Source organism: Crocodylus siamensis, chromosome 1 (genome assembly GCF_052110815.1).
Source record: "Crocodylus siamensis isolate JL-2025a chromosome 1, ASM5211081v1, whole genome shotgun sequence".
Taxonomy (NCBI): domain Eukaryota; kingdom Metazoa; phylum Chordata; order Crocodylia; family Crocodylidae; genus Crocodylus; species Crocodylus siamensis.
Window position 1 is genome coordinate 394,079,888 of NC_143395.1, and position 22,611 is coordinate 394,102,498.

The following is a 22,611-nucleotide window of genomic DNA, read 5'->3' on the forward strand; positions in this document are numbered from 1 at the left end:
GCCCAATATGGCCTGCAGAGCTCCCCATGGGTCAGGAAAGCTGGCAGGCCATCGACACTGCCACTGCCCCCCCCCCCCGCTCGCCCCACAGCCACATCGGGGCTGGCGGGTGGCCATCCTAGAGGACATCCCGGTTGTCTGCTCCTCGGTGGGAAACCCCACGCCTTGATCTTCTCTTTCTCTTGAAGAGACAAACAGAGGCCATAAAGGCGTCGGGTTTCCTACCGAGAGAGGACAGGGGCCAACCGGACTGTCCCCTACGTGGGCGAGTCTGGGGACGCCGAGGGGGGCGGGCAGCTGGAGACCCCTGCACGGGCTGGGGAAGGGGAAGGGCGCGGAGCCTTTCCACGCAGGAGGCCGCAAGGGAGAGGAGGGAGGCCAGCCCGCCGCCGCCCCGCCAGGGGGCTGCCAGCCGAGGGCCGGGCGCAGCCGCGCGGGGGCGGGGCAGACGCGGCCGCCCCGTCACGTGGCGCCCTCGCCCCGCGCGCCCTGGCTGCGGCTGCGGCTCCGAGCACGCGGCCCCGGCCCCGCCCGGCCGTGGCCACAGCCATAGCCATGGCCCCCCGCCTGCCCGCCGCCTTCCAGCTGCTGCTGCTCCTCGCCGCTGCCTCCGGCCTCTCCGCGCCGCCAGGTGAGTGGGGCCGCGCGGCGCCGGCCGCTCCCGGGAAAGCCGCCTCCGGGCGGGGGTGCACGAGGCGGGTCCCTTGAGAGCCGCCTCCTCCGGGGCCTGGGCGCTGTCACCGCGCCGGAGGTTGCACGTCCCGGCGTGCGGGGAAGGTGGCACGGGCTGGGCATCACCCCAAGGTCGTGGGTGGTGCAGAAGAGTTGCCTCGAGTCTCCAAAAGGTGGAAAATCGCAGGTCGCGCCTGCAAGACTATGTAAAAAAAAAAAAAAAAGGCACCGATTTTAAAAATAAAGCAAAACCTGTATGCATTTTGCTGTAAAGGAGAACGAGGGAAACCGTGGCTTTTCCCTTGTCCGCTGGCCGAGTCCCAGCCTGCGAGGGGCTGCTTGGCCCCCTGCCCCCATGCCCCAGACCCTGCTATGCACTGGTGCGGGAGTGAGGGGCACCGGGTCGGGACTGGCCGTCCACGTTTACATACAAAAAAGATTGAGAGCCGCTGGTCGGGGTTGGAGGGGCCACCTGCACCCCAGCACGGAGCTGGGTCTGGGGTGCGGCAGGTTTCCTACTTGGGGAAGGATTTGAGCCGGCTGTGGAAGAGGTCGGAATCGCCCTTCAGGGGACGGGATACTGGGGAGCAGGCAGGGGGCAGTGGAGAAAGCTCAGCCCTGCTGGCCTTCACCCTAAGAATTCATTGCCTCTCACCTCCTTCATGGCTGGCTCCTGCAGCCGTACGGCTGAGGGCAGGTGAAACTTGGGGGCGTCCGAACCCCATGCCTCCGGGCTTGGGCCTGCACATAGGATGTCTGCCAAAAGACTTTGGAAATATCTGAAGCCCCTGGTGGGGGTGGAGGATGTTTGCCAGTTGTGGGGCTGCTTACAGTTCTGGACTAGTTCATGGATGGGGGCTTGAATTGGCTTGGAACATGAAAAATTTCTCTAAAAAAAATCATTACCTCTCACCTGGTTTCTGTACTCTGCCATCATAAGGCCAGTAGTGCAAGAGATGGCAAGGAAGTGCAGTATGATTGAATAAAATCGCCTACCCTCCTGAGAAAACTGTTTAAAGCTGTAGTTGTGTTAGGTTACATCTCATTCAGGTGCCTAGCACACAGCAGGGAAAAAGGAATTTTTATAAACAACCATCCTTCAGCCTCTTTAAGGGATGAGATTTTTGCAGATGGGTAAAATGAAACTTAATATTTGTAGTATTTCTGAATGAAGAGCCAGGAAGCCTTCTTCGTTTGGAGGAGACAAGAACCTGCTATTTTTTTGTGCTCATCATTCAATAAGTAGGAAAGAAATTGTGACCTCGCTCTTTCCACCTCAGATTTGTCCTGGTATTGCTGTCACCTTTTCCTCATGCACAAACATACTCACAGATAGGGGCACAAGGTGGGCAAAGATGATGATTAGGTATGTGAAGTTTATAAGCAAAGCCGCGGTTGAAAGCAGCAACAGGAACACATTGCAAGGAGCTCTTTCTGTTGCAGGTCTTCGTCTTGAATTATTCAGGGAGGCCTGTTCAGGATGCAAAGAGAAAGGGGAGGGAGGAGCTCTAATGTCAGAGCCATTGTGTAGTGCAGTGCCAAAAATCAGGGGAGGAAATAGTTACAGCACTGCCTCCGGATGTTTGCTGATATTCAAGCAGGAGCAAGAAAACTGTCTGCTGCCCTTTCTGCAATTGTGACACTACTGCTTGACACAAGGGAAGGGACTAATTTGGTGTTACAATAATGCTCGTTCTAAGTCTGCTTTATTCTCATGCCTGTGGAGTTCTCCTTTTTGGCCCTGATTTGGTCCACGGTCATGATCCTCAGAAAATATTTATACCATAATGAGTAATAGAAAACCCTAGGCAGACAGAATATCACAACTGCCCTCAAAGAGGCAAAGCACAATCATTTGGTCTTTACTAGGTAACCAAAAACAAGGTACAAAAAATTAACCTGACATCAAAAACAGAAGAGAAGTATCAGTGGTCTAGCAGTCCTGACTTGCCACTTTTGTTCAAGATACACCATTAAAGATTTTACGTTGTGTTTTCTATGGTGAAACTGTAATGAAAATTGGAATGGGAAAGCAGGTGGAGGACTGTAACATGCTTTCAAATCTCATTTTAAATAGAAAATAACTCTCCCTTGTCTCTGTAAAATAATATGCTGTTTTGAAGAAACTTAATCTGTATTCACTTGATTATGATGTTGTTGTGCAATGGAGGCTCTGATTTACATGAGAAATGGCATGATCTGTCTTTGTAAGCCAATGCACAACCTTCCTAAGCAATATATGCCAACCAGCTCGCTTAAGTAATATGAGACATGCGGGGTGCGGCCACCCAAAGGGATGGCATTAGCCAAAATGATGGCCACCCCTTGTTCCTCCTTCCCCTGGGGCCTCTGCCAAGCAGTGGCGAGGGGTGGGGCTGCACAGAGTATAGCCAGCAGCCAAGGCAGTGGCCACCCACTCATCCCTCCTCCCCCCAGTGGTCTGTCCAATAAGTGGCGAGGGGCAAGGCTGCTGGGAAATGCCCATGTAATGGGGTCTTTGTGCTGCAACTAAGCCATGAAAATTCCTTTGGCCATGAATTAAGTAGGTCCCTACTGATAGTGTAGGGAAATAAGCCACCAAAACCTGATATAAAAGCAATGGAAAGGCTCTAGATCAGTGTTTCTCAACCTGTGGGTTGTGACCCAAAAATGGGTCGCAGGAGTCATATATATGAAAGGGTCATGAACAAACTTTTCAAAATGGATTCTCTTTTACAGGAGAAAAATATGGCTTTTCCCTTGCAGGCTAGCAGAGTTGCAGCCTGTGAGGGGCTGCTTGGGGTGCCCATGCTTCACACCCACCCCCTGCCCCACATGCTGAGGGGTTGGGGCAGGGGGCAGAGAGTTGGGCGTGAGGGGCACTGTGTCGGGACTGGCCATGGGTCCTGGTACAAACAGAGTGGAGAACCACTGCTCTAGATGACTTTAAGTGGCTGATAAAAAGGTCAGGGTGGTACATTGATCAAAATTACAAGTTGTGTATCCAGACATAACTTCATTAACTACCCCTTGTACTTTACATTTCCAAGTACTTACAGCATGCATCTTAAATATCATATTCTGTTTTAAAAAATCATTTTGTTCTGTTTTTTTCCCTGCTGTTGATGCTTATACCTATTTCAGTGAGGCTGAAAATGACACCAGTTTGCAGCACAAGGGCAGGTTGGAAAGGATACCTAGTATTCTGCCAAATGCCCAGTGCGGGAGGGACGGCAACTAGCGTGGGCTCCAAATGTTCAAACAGAAGCGGAGTTTCAAATGACTGCTGTCACTTTAATCTACTATTAAGGCAACACATATATATCAAGTCCTTAGGTGGAAAACAAAACAAGTGCAGAACACACCATTTTGTGACATCCAGGAGACTGAAAGTAATGATCATATTTTAAATAAAAAAGAACAAGTGGAAAAGCAGAGGCCACATACTGGCATTACATTTCAACCAGGAGAACTGCCATTCCCTGGGTAGAAATGACAAGCATATATTCAGTTGCTCCTGGAGGAAACATGCCTATTCCAGGAGCAGATTTTCTGTGTCAACTTGGAAGATCCCACTTACCAGAACAACTCTCACAAGAACAAATGTTATTTGTATGCTCCCCTCCTGGTCTGGTCCAGGTGGAGAGGGGCGCAGCGGGGACTGCCTGAGGCTGGGTGCTTTGGACTGCTGCTCTCCACCTCTTCTTCAGAGGGGGCAGCTGCACACTAAAAACCTATCTGCTCCCCTTCCCAGAATGATTTCTGTGGAGGGAGATTTTTAAAAAATGTCTCCTGCTTGAAGTGAATGCCTGTTCAAAGCCATAGTTCAGACACCTGAAGCAAAACTCTGCCTTTTGTATACTTACCTGCTCTGTTCTCTGAGAAAGGAAACACCCGGCACATGTCCTATCTTCCACATAGCCATGATACGCACTACGTATGACACTTAACGTACAAAGGTGTGGGCTACTTGCTCGGGCTTTGTTGCTTCCCTGTTATCATCCTTCTGGGTCATTGGGCCCATTAACCACTAGTGGTCCAGGAGACTAAACCAAGTTGTCTATGAGTAAACATTGGACTCCCTCATCAGTTAATAAGGCCGCATGCTGGCTTGCAAGAAATTAAGGTTTGAAAGGGGTACATTAGTTCAAACAATTTGAGAAATCCTACTCTAGGTAATGGGTTCTCAACTTTGAGATCACTACCACTCTCCCTAGATGGGAAATGGGATGTAAACAGTTAAACAATTAACTGACAATTATATTTATAATGCTTCCCACTTTCTGTTTACTGACTTGCCAGCAGGAACGGCCCCGGCCCCGTACGTCTTCATTGTGCTCCTGGTGCTGTGCAGGTCCCAGGCCGCTGGCGGAGAGTGAGTTGCAGGCAGGTATGGCCCAGGCGGGGCAATGGGCTCCTTGCACTTCCAGCTACACTTGTGCCACTACAGCCCAGACCTGAAGGCTCCTCTGCCCCCAGCTCACCCTGGCAGCAGGTGGGATCTGGTCCCAGTGGGGTGACCTCTGCTGGGTGTGCATGTGCACAGCTCCAGGGTAGTCCTGAGGGGTAGCAGCTCCAGCCTGGGAGGCTGTTGTGCACCTCTAATTCTCCCTCTGGGATCCCTGCTGCCGCCCCTCGGGAATGCCCTGGGGCCATGCTGACCGTGCAAGGGGCTGGCAGTGACCCCCCCAGACTCAGTGTTGCCCGCTGCAGCTGCTGGCACATCGTCAGGCTGAGCCAGCCGTGCACTCAACCCTACCTCCAGGCTGGGCCAGGCTCCACACAGCCCCAGTGCCATGGGCAGAAGGGGAAAGGATGCAATGTACATGGCAGAGGCCACCTGGGACCAGACCACCCCGTGCCCTGGGGTGAACTGGGGAGGACCCAGCCCAGCAACGCAGAGGAGTCTTTAGGTCTGGGCTGAAGCAGCACAAGCACAGCTGGAGGTGCAGGGAGCTCGTGGTCCTGCTCAGGCCCCTCCACTGCAGCAGGGGCCAGGCAGATCCACCATGCAGCTGGGATTCTCGGTGCTGCAGCAGGAAGGCCCTGCCTCGTAGTGGTGAGATGGGGATCCAGGCGCAGGAGAGGTCCCCAGCCCCTGCCTCTGGGGGCACGGGGAAGCCGCTAGTCTGCAGCTGGGCAGCACCATCTAGTGACTCAGCCATGCCCGCTACCACCTGCTTGCAGCTCCCTCCCTGCCACCAGCCTGGGACCTGTGTAGCGCTGGGAGCATGACGAAGATATAAGGGGCTGAGGCCATTCCTGCCAGAGGTCACTAAAGTGTAGGTGTGGTGTGTCAGTTAACTGTTTAACTGCTATAATTGGAAGAGGTTAAACGGATAGCATTTTAAACAGTATTTACATCCCTAGATGGGAGTGAGGAAGGCTACTGTCTTCTCTCTCACCATTTTTCCTGTTGTAACATGATGTCACACCAGGCCCTGGGAAAGCATCTGCTTCAACATGCCCAGAAGCTGGCTTTATGACCTTGTCAAATGGCACATTCCCCAGAGAAAAGCACACTGCATGGTCCAGAAAAAAAAAAGACCTCATCACCATATGCTGTTCATTATGCTCCAAGGCTTCAGCTGGCAATATGTATGAAAACCAATATATAGCATCTTAGACTGTGCTACCCAGAAATGAGAACTTTTGTCAGCCTTCAGGCCCTATCTCTAGAACCAAAAAAACAGCCGTGGTCTCGGTCTAGTCTCTAAGGATTTTGGTTGCAGCAAGAATAGTCAGCTGTTTTATGGGTCTCAGATGGTTGAGGTAGAGAGCTGCTTTTTTAAGGAGCCTTCTCTTCCCTGTTTTTTAGGGAACTTCCATACACTGTTTGCATGCTTACTTAAGTATATTTGTAACAAGCCTGCATATAGTTGTGTCATCAAAACTCTGAATTTGAAGACACTTCCTGATGCACCCTGTCACTCAGAGGGGAGAATGCACTGCATCATGGGAGACATCATTCAGTCAGGCTTGTTAGCCTATAGCAGGGCTGTCAAATGTAAGGCACTTGTTGAATTCAGGGATGAGGTCCACCACCAAAATTCAGGTCACGGGGCTCCCGTTGGCATTCCAGGTCAGTAGCGAGGGGAGAGTGATGGTAACACTAGGCCCCATGTAGGGATGTAAATACCAATTAAATAAATATTCATTTAACCTGCTGTAATTGCAACAGGTTAAACAATTAATCAGTTGGGCACAGGGACGGGGATGGGCGCAGCAGCGCTGGGCTCCAGTCCATGGCTCTGCGAAGTTGGGAGTGGAGAGGGTGCTGAGCTCTGGGCCAGCGCCTGCCCTGTCCTCCTACCCTGTCATGCCAGAGGGGCTGCACCCACCCACCCCGCACAGCATGGGGAGCCAGGGGCCAAAGCAGCCCTGCCAGGCAGGCAGCGCAGCCCAGGAATCCTGGGAGTGCAGCAGCCAGTGAGAGGCTGCAACCACCACCAGCTGCAGCAGCGCGGAAAGGAGTGGAGATGGGAGAGGCAGGCAGGAACCAGTCAGAGGCTTTACTAGCCCATGTCAACTGCTGCACGGAGAGGGAGGGAGCATGCAATCCCTCCCCTCCCCTCCCCTTCCTCTCCCTCCCTCCTGCCCTGCCATCTCCCAGTTCTTGCTGGGGCACCTTAAGGCTTCTTTCCTGCCCCCGCCGCCCTCTTCCCTCCTGGAGTGCACGGCCCGGGCTAAACAATAACAGGTAGGTTAGATCCTATCACTGAGCTGATCGTTAAACAATTAATTGTTTAACTGTTCAGATCCTTAGCCCCATAGTTGCCACCTTTCAAAGGACCCAGTCCTTGCCAGATTGAACAGATTAAAACACATGCAGAGTTTCTAGGCCCTCGGGTCTTTGGTGTACGAGTTGTCAGAAACCCTTCAGACAGTTTTCAAAGGAAATGGCCTTCCTATGAAACCTGTCATGTCTCCCAAATGCTGGCTTTGCTTTTTCCCTGTTAATGCTGGGGTTTCTGCATGGGAGGAGCAGATTTACACATTGGGATTCACTGGTGCTCCCTTTCCACAGATGGATGGGATAGTCAGATTCATCTTAACTTCCTGCTGCCTTGGCCATCCTAGCTTTCAGGCAGTACCCAGTGCCATCCACTTCTGCAGAGGGAGGATGGATCTTAACCAGAGTTCTTCTGGGTAGACTGTGCGCTAGCAGGCACGCAGCATCCTATGGGCAGAGGCTGTATAACTCCAGAATGAACCTAATACCTTGTCTACTTCACTGCAACCGTAAAAGAACCGTAGCATCACATGGTGTTTTGGAACAAGTTGTTTCCATTTGGTGAAGTTGGGCTTCTAATGAACATAAGGTTACATATGCCAGCTACCTCTAAGCCTAGTACTAATCACATTTGGGCCCTAATCTTGAAATATTTAAATATGCTTTGCTGTAAGCATGTTTTTAAATGTGTTTATGTAACTCAGTGAGTCCCCTTCTGTTCCTGACCTACAGACCCTAGGAGTCTGGGACAGACCCAGCTAGCTTATGCTCACCTGTTGCAATCTGCTAGCTCTGGAGGTCTCTGGCCAAAACCCCAATGTGCAGCTCAGATACAAAAGCCTTATTTAATAGGCAGAATAAAATACATTTTAAATTTTGCTGCTTTACATTGCTCTTTACATTTTGTGCAAGTGACAGGCTGTGCTTATCTGAAACCCCTTTATCTGTTTAATGCACATGAAGATTTCTTAATCTTGTATGTACATGCACATGAAGATTTCTAACCCCTATTCATCGTGACCCTTGGAAATGACTCTTAGGCCGTTGCCACCTGAAACTGAAAGAACTGTGTTCAGTCTGAATATACACAAGGTTTACTTCTGTATTATCCAGCCAAGCTAGGTTGCCTCAGATCTGTGGTATTTCATGCATTAAAACAACACAAGTGTGCTCAGATGATAGGAATAACTGACAGATACCATCTGAGAGTTGCACAGGAAGTGTTTTTCATTCAGGCTCAGTGCCTTCACTGTAACAAACCACAAGTGGCTGTATTTCAAGATGTGTCTACTGGTGTTTCTAATGGAGGAACACAGCAGACTTATGATGAAATGGTGTTATCCCTTCTGCCAAAGTACAGTAGTTAAACATAATATGAAACCTTGCTGGTTTGTTTGTAATAAGAGGAGAAGGAAGTGTCAGGCATTTGTTTAGTTCAGTCCTATTAATTTACAATAAATAAACACAAAGACCTGTTTCCGAGATCAAAGTATACCAGTAGCCAATGGCATTGCTCTTTGCCCAGTTTCCAGCATCCTCTGCTGTTTGTTTTATGCCCCAGGAATCTCTCTTCTATTACTGTCCCTCACACAGGTCTTTTCTCTTACTTTTCACTGACTTTTCTTGTGTTTTTTGCTTTTGTGCCCTGTCCCCTCTGCAGACTTGCAATCATACAATATCCTAGGGTTTGTCTTTGCAGTCCCAGGAAAATGTTGTTGCATAATATATTGCAGTTATTCTCAATCAGGGTGCTATAAGCACCTTTAAAGGATGCTGCTCAATAGTAGTACTGTTCAGTGTGCAGACTCCTATACATGTCACAAGATAAACCCCAAGATTTCCCATACAGAGTCATAGTACAAACATTCTGGAATCTGTTGTGGGGTTTCTGAGTAACAGAAGACTTCTATTATATTTCTGTAGTCAAAAAATAATCGAAAGCTAAGAGCTGGCACTTCTAAGGGGTGCCTTGAGTCTAGCAAGGTGTGCCTCAAGTCTAAAAAGGTTGAGAACTACAGACTAACTGTGCAGTTGGTCTAATAAAAGATATCGGATTTACCCAACGAATCTTGTCTGCCTATGGCCTTAGACCAACACAGCTACAACCTACACCGCTGAGAACCAGAGATGTATCACATAGTTTCTGACCTCCTGTTCCCTTGATTTCCTACTGTTTTCCTCTATGAGTACATGAAATGTCTTAATTGGTCTTTCAGTTTATAAAGATAAAACTAAAGGAGACCTTCTGGGAAGTGAGCCCTACTATATTCTAGGTACTTTAACAGCATCTGAGAAAAGGGTGGTTGGCCTACCTATCAACTTTGAAAAAAGCTGTTCTTGTCTGTAGGTCAGAGACCCCTTTGGTGAGATCCATTAATACCTCCCAGCACAACAGAAACTTTAGTAGATCAGATAATGAGCGTTCATTTATGTAGGCAGATTATTGGTCTTAGCGCAAAGAACACACAATTGCAATTGCATAGAATTGGTTAACATAAAGATTGTGATTAGCAGAGACAAAGAAAAATCTGAATTAACTGCTAAAAAATTAAATGTGTTCTTGGACTGCCAGGGAAAATAGAGTTCTCTACAAAGTCTCTCCCAGACAAGTATCCCACTGAAACCCTTAGGTTAGGAGGTTTTGCAAGATTGGATCCTTCTCAGGAAAGATTTTAACTCAGTTCCCATTCTGCTGTAAATACAGGCAGTCTGTAGAATTGCAGTCTTTTTGTAAACAACGTATTAAATGTCCCATCTACTGTATTTCTCTTATTGTAATATCAGTGTTTTGAAATGGGAACTACTTAACGTTCACATGTAATCTGCAAACCTCATAATTCTGAGATCTTCACTGGGAAGTAAGACTCCTAAAACAAGGTTTCATAATTGCTAAGACTTGTAAGGTCTTGTGAGGATCTCTGATTTTCTGATGTGGAGGGGAGCATTTGCTTTCTTGCTAGCGTGGAAGAACTCAAACTTCGCGTTGTGTTTTGGTATAGAATTAATAGACCCTGTCTGAATTTATTGGAGCTCATACAAGGGATCGCAGGGAGGGTTCTAAACAGAACTCCTCCCTTCTACAAGTTAACATACCTTTTTATACTTAAAACTGTGAAAATAGACACATGATTTAAACAAAACAACCTTGAAAGAGAGTCAAAAGGTAAATCATTTGGTTGTTACACATAACAGTTGCTTGCTCAGCAGCACATTTTGTTTTAAAAACTATTATCATCTTTTTGTTTTTAGGAAAGGAAGAAACATTTGTTCCCAGACAACTGTAAAAGACATAATAAAGCAGACGGGTTTTTTTATTTTAAAATATTCTTAAACATCATCTTTTTCAATTTTTTTTCTTCGCTCTCTTTTCCTTAGTCAAGTTAAAAGCCTAAATAAATTTATTTTAACAGCAGCATTAACTTTCAAGAGATGAATAAGACAGGGAACATGGGGAAGGAACAGCCTGAAACACTGAACTGACAGAACATCACCAGCACACGTGCAGGGGGAAACAAGATAAGAACTGCTGATGGAAACCTGAAAGTTAGGGGTGAATAGACAGCAATGGGAAGCAGAATTGGGAAAGCAGAAGTAGTAAAAGGATGAGAGATGACAGAAAGAGAATATTGGGAGAAAAAAAGAGAACCGGGGGGAGAGGAAGAAGAGAGAAATCAAAAGAATGAGACGAAGGAAGGAAAAAATGGCCAACGCCTATTCTCATGTATTGATCTACTGGCAAATCCTTTTTATGTAGATGCAGCTTATGCAGCACGAGCAAAATTGTGCATCTCCCAGGATAAGAGTATCATAAAAAAAAGCATCCATAAATAACATTACTCTAGTGGCAAAAGCCATTAGTGTAGACCTGGTCTGTAACAAAAAAAAAACAGGAGAATGAAGAGGGGAGAATGAACAGGAAAGGAACAGGGAGAGAAAATAAGAATGGAAAAGTGAAGGCAAAGCCTTCTGGCTTTGCCTTCAGTTTTCCATTCTTATTTTTGCAAATATGATTTAAAAAAAATACAAAACCAAGACAAAACCAGCAAAAGATTCACCAGTGCATCAGCTATGACACAACATGAAAGGATGAGGGGAAGCCAGGGGAAGTGACTGTAAGGTCTCCAACCCACAAAGTTTGGGGATCACTGCCACGGGGGATCCAAATGTGGCACTGATCCTGTTGCAGTAGAAATCAGTGGCAAAATTACCACCAACTGCAGGGGGAAAGAGGGCTTTTTACTCTGATTGTAGCCGTGGCTGGCAGTTATATGGATGTTTTGAGGAAAGGCTTGTTTAGTTTCAAGCCAAAGTGGCGGGTTTTAAACACAGAGAGGTCAATTTTTCACCATTTTTTGTTTTTTGTTTTGTTTTTTTAATAAGATACGGGAGGATCCAGTCCAGGGAATGTACTCCATTCAGTTACATCTTTATCAACCACAGCCTCCCATTCTTCGACAACAGGTGAGTGTCTGATAACTCATTAGTTCCTGCAACTCTGTACACAAGCACAAAAATCAAACAAATCTCCAGAAAAACAGAGGTAAAAGAAGTATGTGTGAAAGGAGCATTAACATCTTCTAACATGAGAAGACAACATTAAAGACCTTCCAAGTAAAATTATATTGTTGCTAAAATTAAAGATGCTGCTGCTCCCTGTATCTTCCTGGCCAGAAGATCTGACTTCCCCAATGCTGTACTAAGAGATATCAGAAATGCAAACCCTAAAGCACCTTAAGTTACTCCTCAGTCTTTTTTGCACATTAGCAAACAGCACTCCATTGTGGTTGAATGAAACTGGATAGCAGTGGATGCTTGTTTCTTAATACTCAGCATAGCCTTAGGAATGCGAATCACTGTCACAGGAAATGGATAATGCTGGATGGATAGTGCTCCATGATAGCATTTGCCATTGTAATGTGGTCAGTGTCCACATACCCTGTATCAGAAGACGGTGCAGTCCTATAAAAGGGACTTGTTTTCATGCACTGTTGTTAACTTCCTTCTTCTGGACCTTGGAGGCAAATAGATCTTTATAAGTGATTCAGACTGTAGGGTACTATGATGAGAGGAGTAGGAAAATTCTTACTTAGTGATGTATATAGGAAGAAAAATCAGTGTATGTAAGTATAATTGACAGGTTCAGGTTCCAAGGGTGGCCGTGACGCCCCCTGGTGGCCACACAATCCCTGCCCTGGTTCTAGTCCATAGCCCCTTTGATAGTATTATTTTATTTGGATGGAGGCTGCTTAAGGGTCCTAGAGCAAGCCTGCAATCATTTCCGTGTCAGGGCCGTGGCCTTCTTCCCTTTTTGTCTTGCTGAGCCCTTTAGCTCCAGTCCACTGGGTCCCCAGCTTCTTATCTGGCCCTCCAAGGCCTCTGTCTCTGCCCCTACTTGGGCTATTAGGCCTCTGGCCCCAGTCTCTGCCCTGCTCTGGACCTCTAGCCCCCAGTCTCTGCTTTGGCATGAATGGGATCACCCTTGTGGTCTCTTTGGGATCGCCCCTATGGGCATGCGCTGTGCACCCCTCCCAAGCGCTATGGGACCCTGCAGTCCTACCCAAACCACCAGACCTTCCTTTGAATATCTAGTCCCTATTGAGCCTGTCCCAGCTGACCACAGGCCCTCTTCCCCTGGCCCTCTCCTAGACTGTTGACCTGGACGTGGTCACTTGCTGCTTCTTTTGACTGTCAGCCTCTGCAGCTTTCCTTTTTATGTGTGCCTTCAACTCCAGGTGCCCATTGATGCGGCAGCTCCTGGTCACATCCAGGGTCAGGTTGCAGGTCACGTTCATGCTTTTTCTTTGTCAGGCAGAAGCAAGTAGGCGTGCTGCAGCAGTGTCCCTGCAAGCATTTTTAAAGCCCTCTGGGCTTCCCAGACTAGCTCCTGGACTGACTGGACATCAGGGGCTTAGGTTCTCTGACTGACTCTGCTTTGGCCGTCATCCTGCCCCCACCCCCTTTCAAGAGAAGGGGACTTCAGGTGGGCTTTTCCTTGCCCCCTGCTTCCCCTTCTGGACTTAGAGATGGGAACTTTTCCCACCTCTCTCTTTTCCCCCTGCTTCAGGAGGCAGGCAGTCTGCTTTTTTTTTTTCTCCTTGCTCCCTTCCCCCCTCTCCCAACCTTCTAGGACAGTGGTCTCCAAAGTGGGGGTGCACGGAAGACGATCCATTGGGGTGCAGGAAGAAAATATTAGACCTTCTATTTCTATTTATATAAACATACATATATTGGGGGTGCGTGCTCAAAAATTTTTTACTGATCGGGGTGCACGATCGAAAAAGTTTGGAGACCACTGTTCTAGGAAACAGCTTTTTTCCAGCTCTTTGCCAGCTTTTTTTAACATAGCTGGTTTCCCACAGTTTTTCACAGAGCACCGGCTATTTCACAGGAGACTGCCAATTACACGATTTCCGTGAAACTGTGTATTTAGTAGATCGCTAGTTATAGGATAAAGAAAGGACAAAATGTCTTTAAGTATATGTATCTTTCTTATGTACCCTACCTATTTGATTGACAGAATCCATTCTAGGTATTTAATCTTTAAAAGTTAACAGTATAACATTCTCATAAACAGCAGAAGAATTAGGATGCATCTTATAAAAAGAGAATAGAAGTGCATGATTCTTAGCTCCATTATTAGTAATTATCTATTTCATATAAAAAGATACAATAATACAGTCTAGGTTTGATCATGCATATTGGAGTACAATAATGTTAAATAATGAGCATAGCAGAAAGGTAAAAGGGTAGATGCTTTTCTTCTGATCTTTCAACTTAAATTTGTTAGTAAAATATTAAGGATAAAATTATTCAGTCATAAAATATTATATGTTGGACTGGACTCCCATCAAATAAATCCCAGTGGCACAAGACAGCCTCATACTGGAAACATAGGTACTGCACTAAGGGTGCAAGTGCACAGCTCATTTACTTTGAAGTATATTGACATTCCTCCAGACTAACAATAGAGAAGACAGACAAGATGTAGTCTTATAATGGTGTCAATTACTCATTATTTAGGGATAGTTAAACCTTCAGAAAATGAATAACAGTGTGCTGGTGTGTTGGTTTTGTGGATCTACTCTAGCTGGTTTCAACCTTGGGTAACTATTTGCTCAGTGCAGGCCAGCTCCCCTGTTACCTAGTAGCTTGTCATGTGAGCCAGACATGTGCTCCTTAATACAGAGCAAACTTACTGTGGAGTAAAATCCAAGGTAAATTACTCCATAGTAATCTTTTATGTCCCTGCTCTGAGGCACATTGTGCACGCTAGCTCTGAACTGGAAGAAACGTAGCCACGGAAATGTCGATACTGCACAGTTGCTATACTAGATTTTACCTCTCAGGCCGCTGACGGATATTCATTTAAAGGTATGGTGGGATCTGATCCCTGCACTCATGCCTCCTACCATGCTACAACTGCATGACAGAATGCGCAATTTTGGGATTGGGAATCAATTACATCCTACTTACCAGTGCAGGGGGAGCCTAGGCTGATGCATGGCACCCCTTGCACCATTAAGTTGACACCATCAAGTCAGCTGATTGTCATCTGGTTCTGGGACCACACGGGGGCTTGAACCAGTCTGAGTGCAGTCCCCCAAGACAGATGACAATCAGATGATCATCAGCTGAATGGGGACCACATTGAGGTTCCAGCCACTCATGGAGCAATCCCAGTAACTGGGCAACAATCAGCTGATCATGAGCTGGATCAGAAGTACATCAGGACTCCAGCTGATCACGGTGTGGTTTCCGGAACTGGCCAACAAGCCGCTGATAGTCAGCCAGCTCTAGGGACCACCACACCGCAGCTGGTAGGCTGCTTGGTGTGGTCCTGATCCAGCAGATGATCAGCTGAACGTCAGCTGCCAGGTACTGCACTGGGGCCGATTCAGGCCCCAGTGTAGTCCTGGATCCAGTCAAGTATCAGCTGACTGTCAGGCACCCAACTTCAACTTGATGGTGCAGAGGGGATCAAGATCCCAGGCTCTCTCTGCATTGGCGAGTAGGGCACAATTTTCAGCTGACGGGGACTGTCCTAGGGCTGATTGGAGACTCCAGTGTCATCCTAACTGTGCCACACGCTCAATTTAAAGTACGATGGAAACCAGCCACAAAAATATTGCACATTTTTGTGTAAGAAAGTTGTGGCTGGTTTCCCTTTCTGTGGCACCCTTTAAGTGCCTGAATGTGTTGCTAGGTTACTATTTAAAATATGATTAACTGACTGATCACATCTTAAGTGTAACATCTGCCAAGGGCCTCAGTGCCTTCTCTGTGGTGTTTCTCAGTGCAGTGCTGCCCAGCAAAACATAGACATACCAGTTGATTTCTTCCCTTTTGAGCCTTTGAAAACCGCTCCCTAAAGTTTTGAAATGATTGAAACTAAATAAACAGCAAAAGGCTTGGTTATGAAAAATACAGTATAGAAAAAGCTCATTGTGATAGGAAGCACCTTAATCTTGATGGTGGTGTAAGTTAAAAAGCTGTTAGTTCAGTAGTGGAAATCAGTGCAAACAATGTGGAAATCTACCAAAACCTTTCTGGGTAAGAGCGCAGATGTTTTTGTGCTGACTCGTGGTTTGTATGTTGTTGTTCAGTGTGTCCATTTCTGGCATGAGAATCAGATTTGTGCGATCACATACAATTATATTACATTCTCACCCACATTAGTCAATTTAATGTGTTTATAAATTATGGAGTTTTTTAAATCCTATGATCTGAAACACTTGTGCACTATAATTCTAGTAGGGCATTAAGCAACATTGTAGATCTCTATGTCTGCAGATCTAAAAGAAAATAGAAGCTTCATAACTGGAAGATACTTAATGATTGGAAGCTTTGCCTGTCAAGCCCACAGTTCAGTGAAGGTGATGTCAACTGACCTTAAAGTGACTGTGTGGCTTATTAAGAAAGACATTTTACAGATTCAGCCAGCTCTTTACTCTGGGATTTGGAGTTCAAGAGTCCAGGCTTGAACAACTGCAAATATTGGATACCCAAGTAGAGTTTACACATGGGGGGGGAGGGGATACGTTCTGGGGAAATTGGGCAAAGATTTGTAATCTAAGTCTAAGAAAATTAGCAAGGATGTGCTATATTCTAATAGAAGTACATCCCTAACTTTGTTGAGTTTTGGAGTGAAACATTAGGGCACAAAGAGCTCCAGTGTCTGTTACTGGGATTTGAAAAAGACATGAAACGTGGATTATAGCCTGGTGTTTCATCACTGATTAATTTATTTGGCAGAAGGAACTGCAGCCAGGCACTCTGCCATCTGCAAGTCAAAACAAAATGGAAGAAACAGATAGTTGACGCTCTTTCAGTACATGTTAGTGCGAAAAACGTTGACTCGTATATTTAAGCATTCCTATATTTGGACTTACATATTTAATTTTTTCTTCTGTTTCAGCAAAAAATGTTAATCGGACAACCTCATTGGGTAAGTATAACGTTTTAAATCCCAGAAATCCTTTCTAGTTACACTTTTAGCTCTTTAAACTAGTCAAGTTTTTTATACATAGATAATTTTGCTTTTATTAAAAAAGTATATTGTTGATCTGGTCAGCATTTGTGTGTTGTGCTTTCAGTTTCACAGAACTAATACCAAGAATTCTTGTCCCTTTTTCTTTATATTCTATATGGTTGATTTTATTACTATTTTGGTTTAATGTGTAAAATATGATTTATTCCATTTCATGACTGTGTTCATTGTTCTAGGTGAAAGATGATACAGTATTGTTAAAACAGCTGCAAGTTGATCCCCTGTAGTCTAAATTGAGTTCTAGGTTGTCTGCCTCCCTCCGTCAGTTGCTTACAGTTTTCTCCAACTATTTCCTGAGATGGGCTTTTGAATTAAACCAACTAAGTTGTTTTTGAGTTGTTCATGGGGGAAAAAAACAATCTACTCTTCGTTGTACGTGCTGCTGAAACATTTTGTATAGAAATAGTTCAAACACCTCCAACTACAGACTTTAGACTCCAGTGCTTTTACCTCTGTATGTCACTGAATAAAGAGTAAGCCAAGTTTCCAGGGAATGGCTGAACAGTTTAAAGTTGTGTGTTTTCAATTCAGAGGTGTCATGCCCTCAGACACGTATCTGGGATTGTTTAGGTATGTCTCTGCAGGGCGCTGGACTAGATGACTTTTGAGGTCCCTTCCAACCCAATGATTTTATGATTTGACAATAGAATTTAGCTGTATGTGGTGGTGGTTGCTGGTGGTTAAGCTGTGTATGGAATTCCAGCTTTTATGATATATTGTATTAGCAAAATGCCTGTCATGAATGACCGGGGGGGGGGGGGGGGGGGGGGGGGGGGGGAGGGGGACGAAGCGGGGATAAAGACCTGCATCCGGCCCCGTGCCCTCCCCCCGGCACTGTGGGTCTAGCCCCACTCCATGCAGGGGGCGGGGGTTGGTGCATGGCTGCAGGGCATGGCACAGGGAGTGGCTATGGCACAGGAAGTGCTTGCTGGCTGTGTGGTGTGAGAAGCAGCCCGGGGGTGTGGCACAGGTCCCACATGCCCCATGGGTGCAGCGGGGAGTGCGGTGCATGGACGCACAGGGTGGGGCGTGGTGCATGGGGGGGCATGTGGCACACTGCCACAGAGTGCCGCATGAGAAGTGGGCGCAGGGGGTGCACCCCATCTCATGGCCATGTGCTGCAGTTGATGGGTTCTGCCCGTGCACCCTGCATCTGTTCCGTGCACGGCACCCAGCAGCCGCGTGCCAGCCCTGCCCCCCATCCCATGCTATGTGCCACAGTTTCATAGTTTGTAGGGTCGGAAGGGACCTGAGCAGATCATCAAGTCGGACCCCCTGCCATGGCATGCCCCCCACACAGCCACGCACCATGCCCCCAACAGGGCCACAAGCTATCCCCTCCTTTCTGCACCTTCCCTCTCCCCCACATGGCAGAGCACACCCTGGCCCCACTGCCTCAGCCTCCGCCTGTGTGTCTGTCTGTGAGTAAAGCTCTGAGCGGCACTTGCACAGTTGGCCCAGAGCGTTACAGACAGACAGACGCACAGCCGGAAGTGCTATGGCTTTTATTATGTTAGAATTGTTTAACATGTCACGTAACAATGTAAAGAGAGAGGCCCTATTTTTAGGCACAGGCATAAGGAAAGAGAATAAAAGTTTAGGATTGTTCCCTTTTAAGGAATTTGGAGTAAAAGTTTATGATTAAAACCCTAACAGTTCATTTCCAGATATTTGAATGTTGGGTTTATCAGTCCTAATGTTGCATTACTTACACTGGACGTTTGCATAAACTATGGCAATTTTTCCAATTTTTATTAGTGAAGAATTGTCATAGTTCATTTCTCTTTCTTTTATTATAAAGCATTATTAATTTTGCACTGAAACTGAAATGCACTGATATAAAAAAATCCTTCTTTAATATTATTGAACTTTTTCTTCCAAAGGACTTAAAAAGCTTTTCAAATGCAGGAATCCTTTCACTCACCACTGGAATTCAGAGACTCCTGCATGAGGCATGGCCTGTGCTCACTGTTTTTTAACAACACAAAGTAATGGAGTGACAAATATCAGTCAGGGGACTATTTGTCTTTAATGGCCCCAGCTGGAAAGGACCTCCATTTCCAATCTCATCTAAAAGTGACAGCTTGTCTCACCTCATCGTCTTTGCTTAGGGGCTTCATTCATAGTGAGGTGTTTTCTCATTGAATTTGCTTATTACTCTTGTTGTGTGTAAGTAGGGCTGAAATAACTATTAATCCCTGCCTCGGGTCCCAGTCCTCTGCAACATCTGTACAGTCTTTAAGCCAACAGGGCAAGGTGCCATATAAGTGATTCGATGGAGGTGTTTTCACAGGTAGCTGCTCACTGCTGATAATAGGTTTTCCATTGCTATACTGTATTTTGAATAAGAAGTCTACATTAAAAGCATGGCTTGGTCACAGACTGCCTATGAGGCATGGGTTTGTGACTCTTTTTCCCATCTGTAAAACAGAGACTGTAACTTCGCCACCTTCCAGGGCTGCTGTGAGAATAGGTTCATAGTCCTGTGATGATGGAGGGCATGTAAGCACTTAGAGACGGTGCTGTTAGCAGACGAGAGCACTGCACAGGGATTTAGGCAGAACCGGGTACAGAACCTAGGTCTTCACTGGCCTGTTGGGTAACTGTAAACAAGCTCTGTCACTTTTCTCTGCCTTGGTCTGATTGTTTTACAAATGGGGTTACTAAACTGACTGTCTTTGTAAAGCGCTTTGAGATCTACTGAAGAGAAGCACAGACAAGCAGTGGGGATTACTTATGCAGATGGATAATGCACAGGTGAAAATAATTGGACTCGAGAGCCCGGAGTTACAATGTGGGGAGGTGAGACAACACACCCAATGCATGGTTACAGTGCACATTATTTCTCCTGGATTGCATAGGTAAAATGGCCAGCCTGGAATAGTAATTCACTCAGGTGTATTTAAGGATTTCACTTTGAAGAATATGCCTGGCTTAGTGTCAGTTTAGGATGAACACTGCACCCAGTCACATGACTGGGAGAACATAGGTCATGGTGCCTGCAGGGAAGAGCGTTCTTGCCAGCCCACTTGTCACAGGCCTGAGTGTTACCCCAGCTAATTTCACTCCAAAAGATTATCAGCAACAAAGTACCATGCTCAGTAGCACATCTGTTTTTTTCCCCCCATGTGCACACATACAGTTTGAACGGTAAGTGAAAGCATAAGTACTTCTAACAGTAAGGGCTATTTTGTTGCTTAGAGATGATTATGCCATTTGGAGGCTTTGCAATCAGTATTAAAATGTGTTCTATATTTTACTTAATGTGTTTTACGCATGCTTCATAAAGGAGCTGACTTGCCTAATTGTCACAAGGTAAGCACATGAATGGAATAGCTCTAGATTTCCCGTCTTTAATGAATGTTGCCTTTGAACTGTATTTCGTGGATATTATGTGCCATGCCACAGTATTAAAAAAATAATCAATGAAACGGCTTATTGAGGAGGTGGTAGAGTGTTCCATGCAGAATATTTTCTAATACTTTAATCAGTCTAGTTTTAAATATCTCAGAATGTGATTTCTACTACTTCTCTTTTGAACAGTTAAATAATCCAGCAGCTCTGTACTTCAGTCTTTCAGCTGTCTTTCCTTTTTTCAACTTTATTTGAGGCTGTGCTATTCAGTCAGTGGAAGACTTGAATACTAAGACCAATGTGTCTTCACTTTTAAATTTATCCATAAGAAGTACAGCTTCTTATAGTCTTCTATGAAATGTTCAAGAGTGCAAGTTGAGTGTCAGTTTAAACAGATAACTAAAGACCAATTACTTTTTCTTCATTCCCTTTATGTATAATCCATTTCAAGAATGTGTTAGTATTCCTGTAAATTATAAATGATCTAAAATATAATTTCACATGGCAAAAAAGAAGAATTCCATTACATATGGGTGACCTTTAGACATAAATGGTTATATAAATAATGCAAAGATAACAGGTTATACTTGGAGCTCTTCTTCTTATATTCCTATGTACATAATAAGAATATAGAGGGGAAAATGTTTTAAATTTTGTTTGCATTAGTTTGGTTCTTTCTTAGGAAAAGAATGATCTTTTCTTAGGATTGTTTTGGTTTTAATCTTACTGTAATCTTCTACTCCAGGATAAAGTATTTCATTACAAAGATATTTAGCATGTTAATTTTCTCTATTCCTTCCTGTATTAATTTCCTCATATCTGTTATCTCCCTGTGGTAGGATTTTATTCTAAACCTTTCATTATCTCTTTTTTAGGGATTGAATCTGTTTGGTAACAGTACAACTAGAGTCAAGTAGAGCTCAAATGCTGGCCAGAACTTGTGAAACTGCATTCCATTCTTTGTTATAATCTTGGCTAGATTGTCCCCTACTGAGGAAAATATAAATTGCTTTCACATGGGGTGCACTTTAAACTTTAACTTTTACCCTCCTGGGGAAGGCAAGATGAATTCAAGTGTCTGTAATGTGTATCCAACAGGATTTTTCTTTTGTTCTGCATTTTCAGTAGTGGATGTAAAGAATCAGCATTGCTGTGATTTTGATATGTTAGTTTCAGTAATGCCAGCTCTCACGAAACAGTTCCGAGACTCATGATTTCCAAATCCAATCAACCCTAACACACAATCTCAGGATACAACCCTCTACACCCTCGGGATTTTCCTTCTGGTGGGTGTAGAGAGCACCCAGCTGGTAAGTCTGTGGAAGGGAAGAGACTAGGGAAAAAGGCAAGGGGCAGGGTAGGCAGATGAAGGCCCCCACAGTGAGGATGGAAGTGGGGCAGAGGCTGGGGTGAATGGGGCTTGGGGTGGGTTGTGTGGCAGGCAGCTCGTCCAGAGCGTGGGGGGAGTCACAACTTGCTGCATGCACCCCTGGGAGAGGCGTGGGGGGTATGTGTGTCCCAGGGGGCAGAGGCAGGCTGCCTGCCACAGGCTGGGGCTCTGTGCCCTGTTGCCTTTGCCCCAGGAGTTCAGCCACGTGACGTCATTGCCACCCGCCATGCGGGCAGGGGACACAGAGTAGACTGGCCTTACAGCACATCCCCTGCCCACCTGGCGCAGGAAGCACACGGGCATTGCACAGCTGAGCTTCCAAGGCAAAGGCAGCAGGGCGCAGAGCCCGCAGGATGCACAAGTCCTGGGGGTGCCTGCAGCTGTGGGGAGCCACCACCCCCCACCCTGTACCTCTGGACAACCTGCCCCAGCCCAGGGGCCCCATTCATCCCAGCCTCTGCTCCTGCCCCACTATTTTGCTTACGGGGGGACTCAGTCTCTCCCCCCTGACCATTCCCCTCCAGTTACCAGCTGGGTGCTGTCTGTGCGTCTGCTTCTCACTCCCAAGCCACAGCTCTGCTGCTGCCTCTCATTCCTGACCCACAGTACTCCTGCATCCTGCCAGGGTGTGCGGGGACCCTACCTCTCTGGGCTCCAAGCCCCCCACTCACACCCACTGGCCCCCACATCTTCACAATAGTGGCCACACACGCACTTCAAAAATAGCAACTCATAATTTACATGCCGATCACCTGATTTTTACATCATTTGTCTCATGATTTTTGGCATGGTGGGGTTGACAGTACTGTAGTTTTGCAAACACGCATGTAGAGTCCATGACTCAAAGAGGTGCACCTTATAGACTAACTGAATCAGAGATATGTAATCATCTAATGAAACCCACTTCACAGTTGCTCATGAAAGCTTATGCATCTC

General features: G+C 46.1%; 1 protein-coding gene across 1 annotated transcript in view; it reads left to right on the top strand.

Annotated features, from left to right (window-relative positions):
- The first annotated feature begins 337 nt into the window (after positions 1 to 337).
- TMEM123 (transmembrane protein 123) overlaps positions 338 to 22,611 on the top strand; it is a 30,932-nt gene continuing 8,658 nt past the window's right edge. Inside the window, exons 1-3 of the mRNA XM_090030184.1 lie at positions 338 to 631; positions 11,765 to 11,845; positions 16,800 to 16,829. Of these exons, the coding sequence (XP_089886310.1) occupies positions 556 to 631; positions 11,765 to 11,845; positions 16,800 to 16,829 (187 nt within the window). The 5' untranslated portion in view covers positions 338 to 555. The remainder of the gene's footprint in view (positions 632 to 11,764; positions 11,846 to 16,799; positions 16,830 to 22,611) is intronic.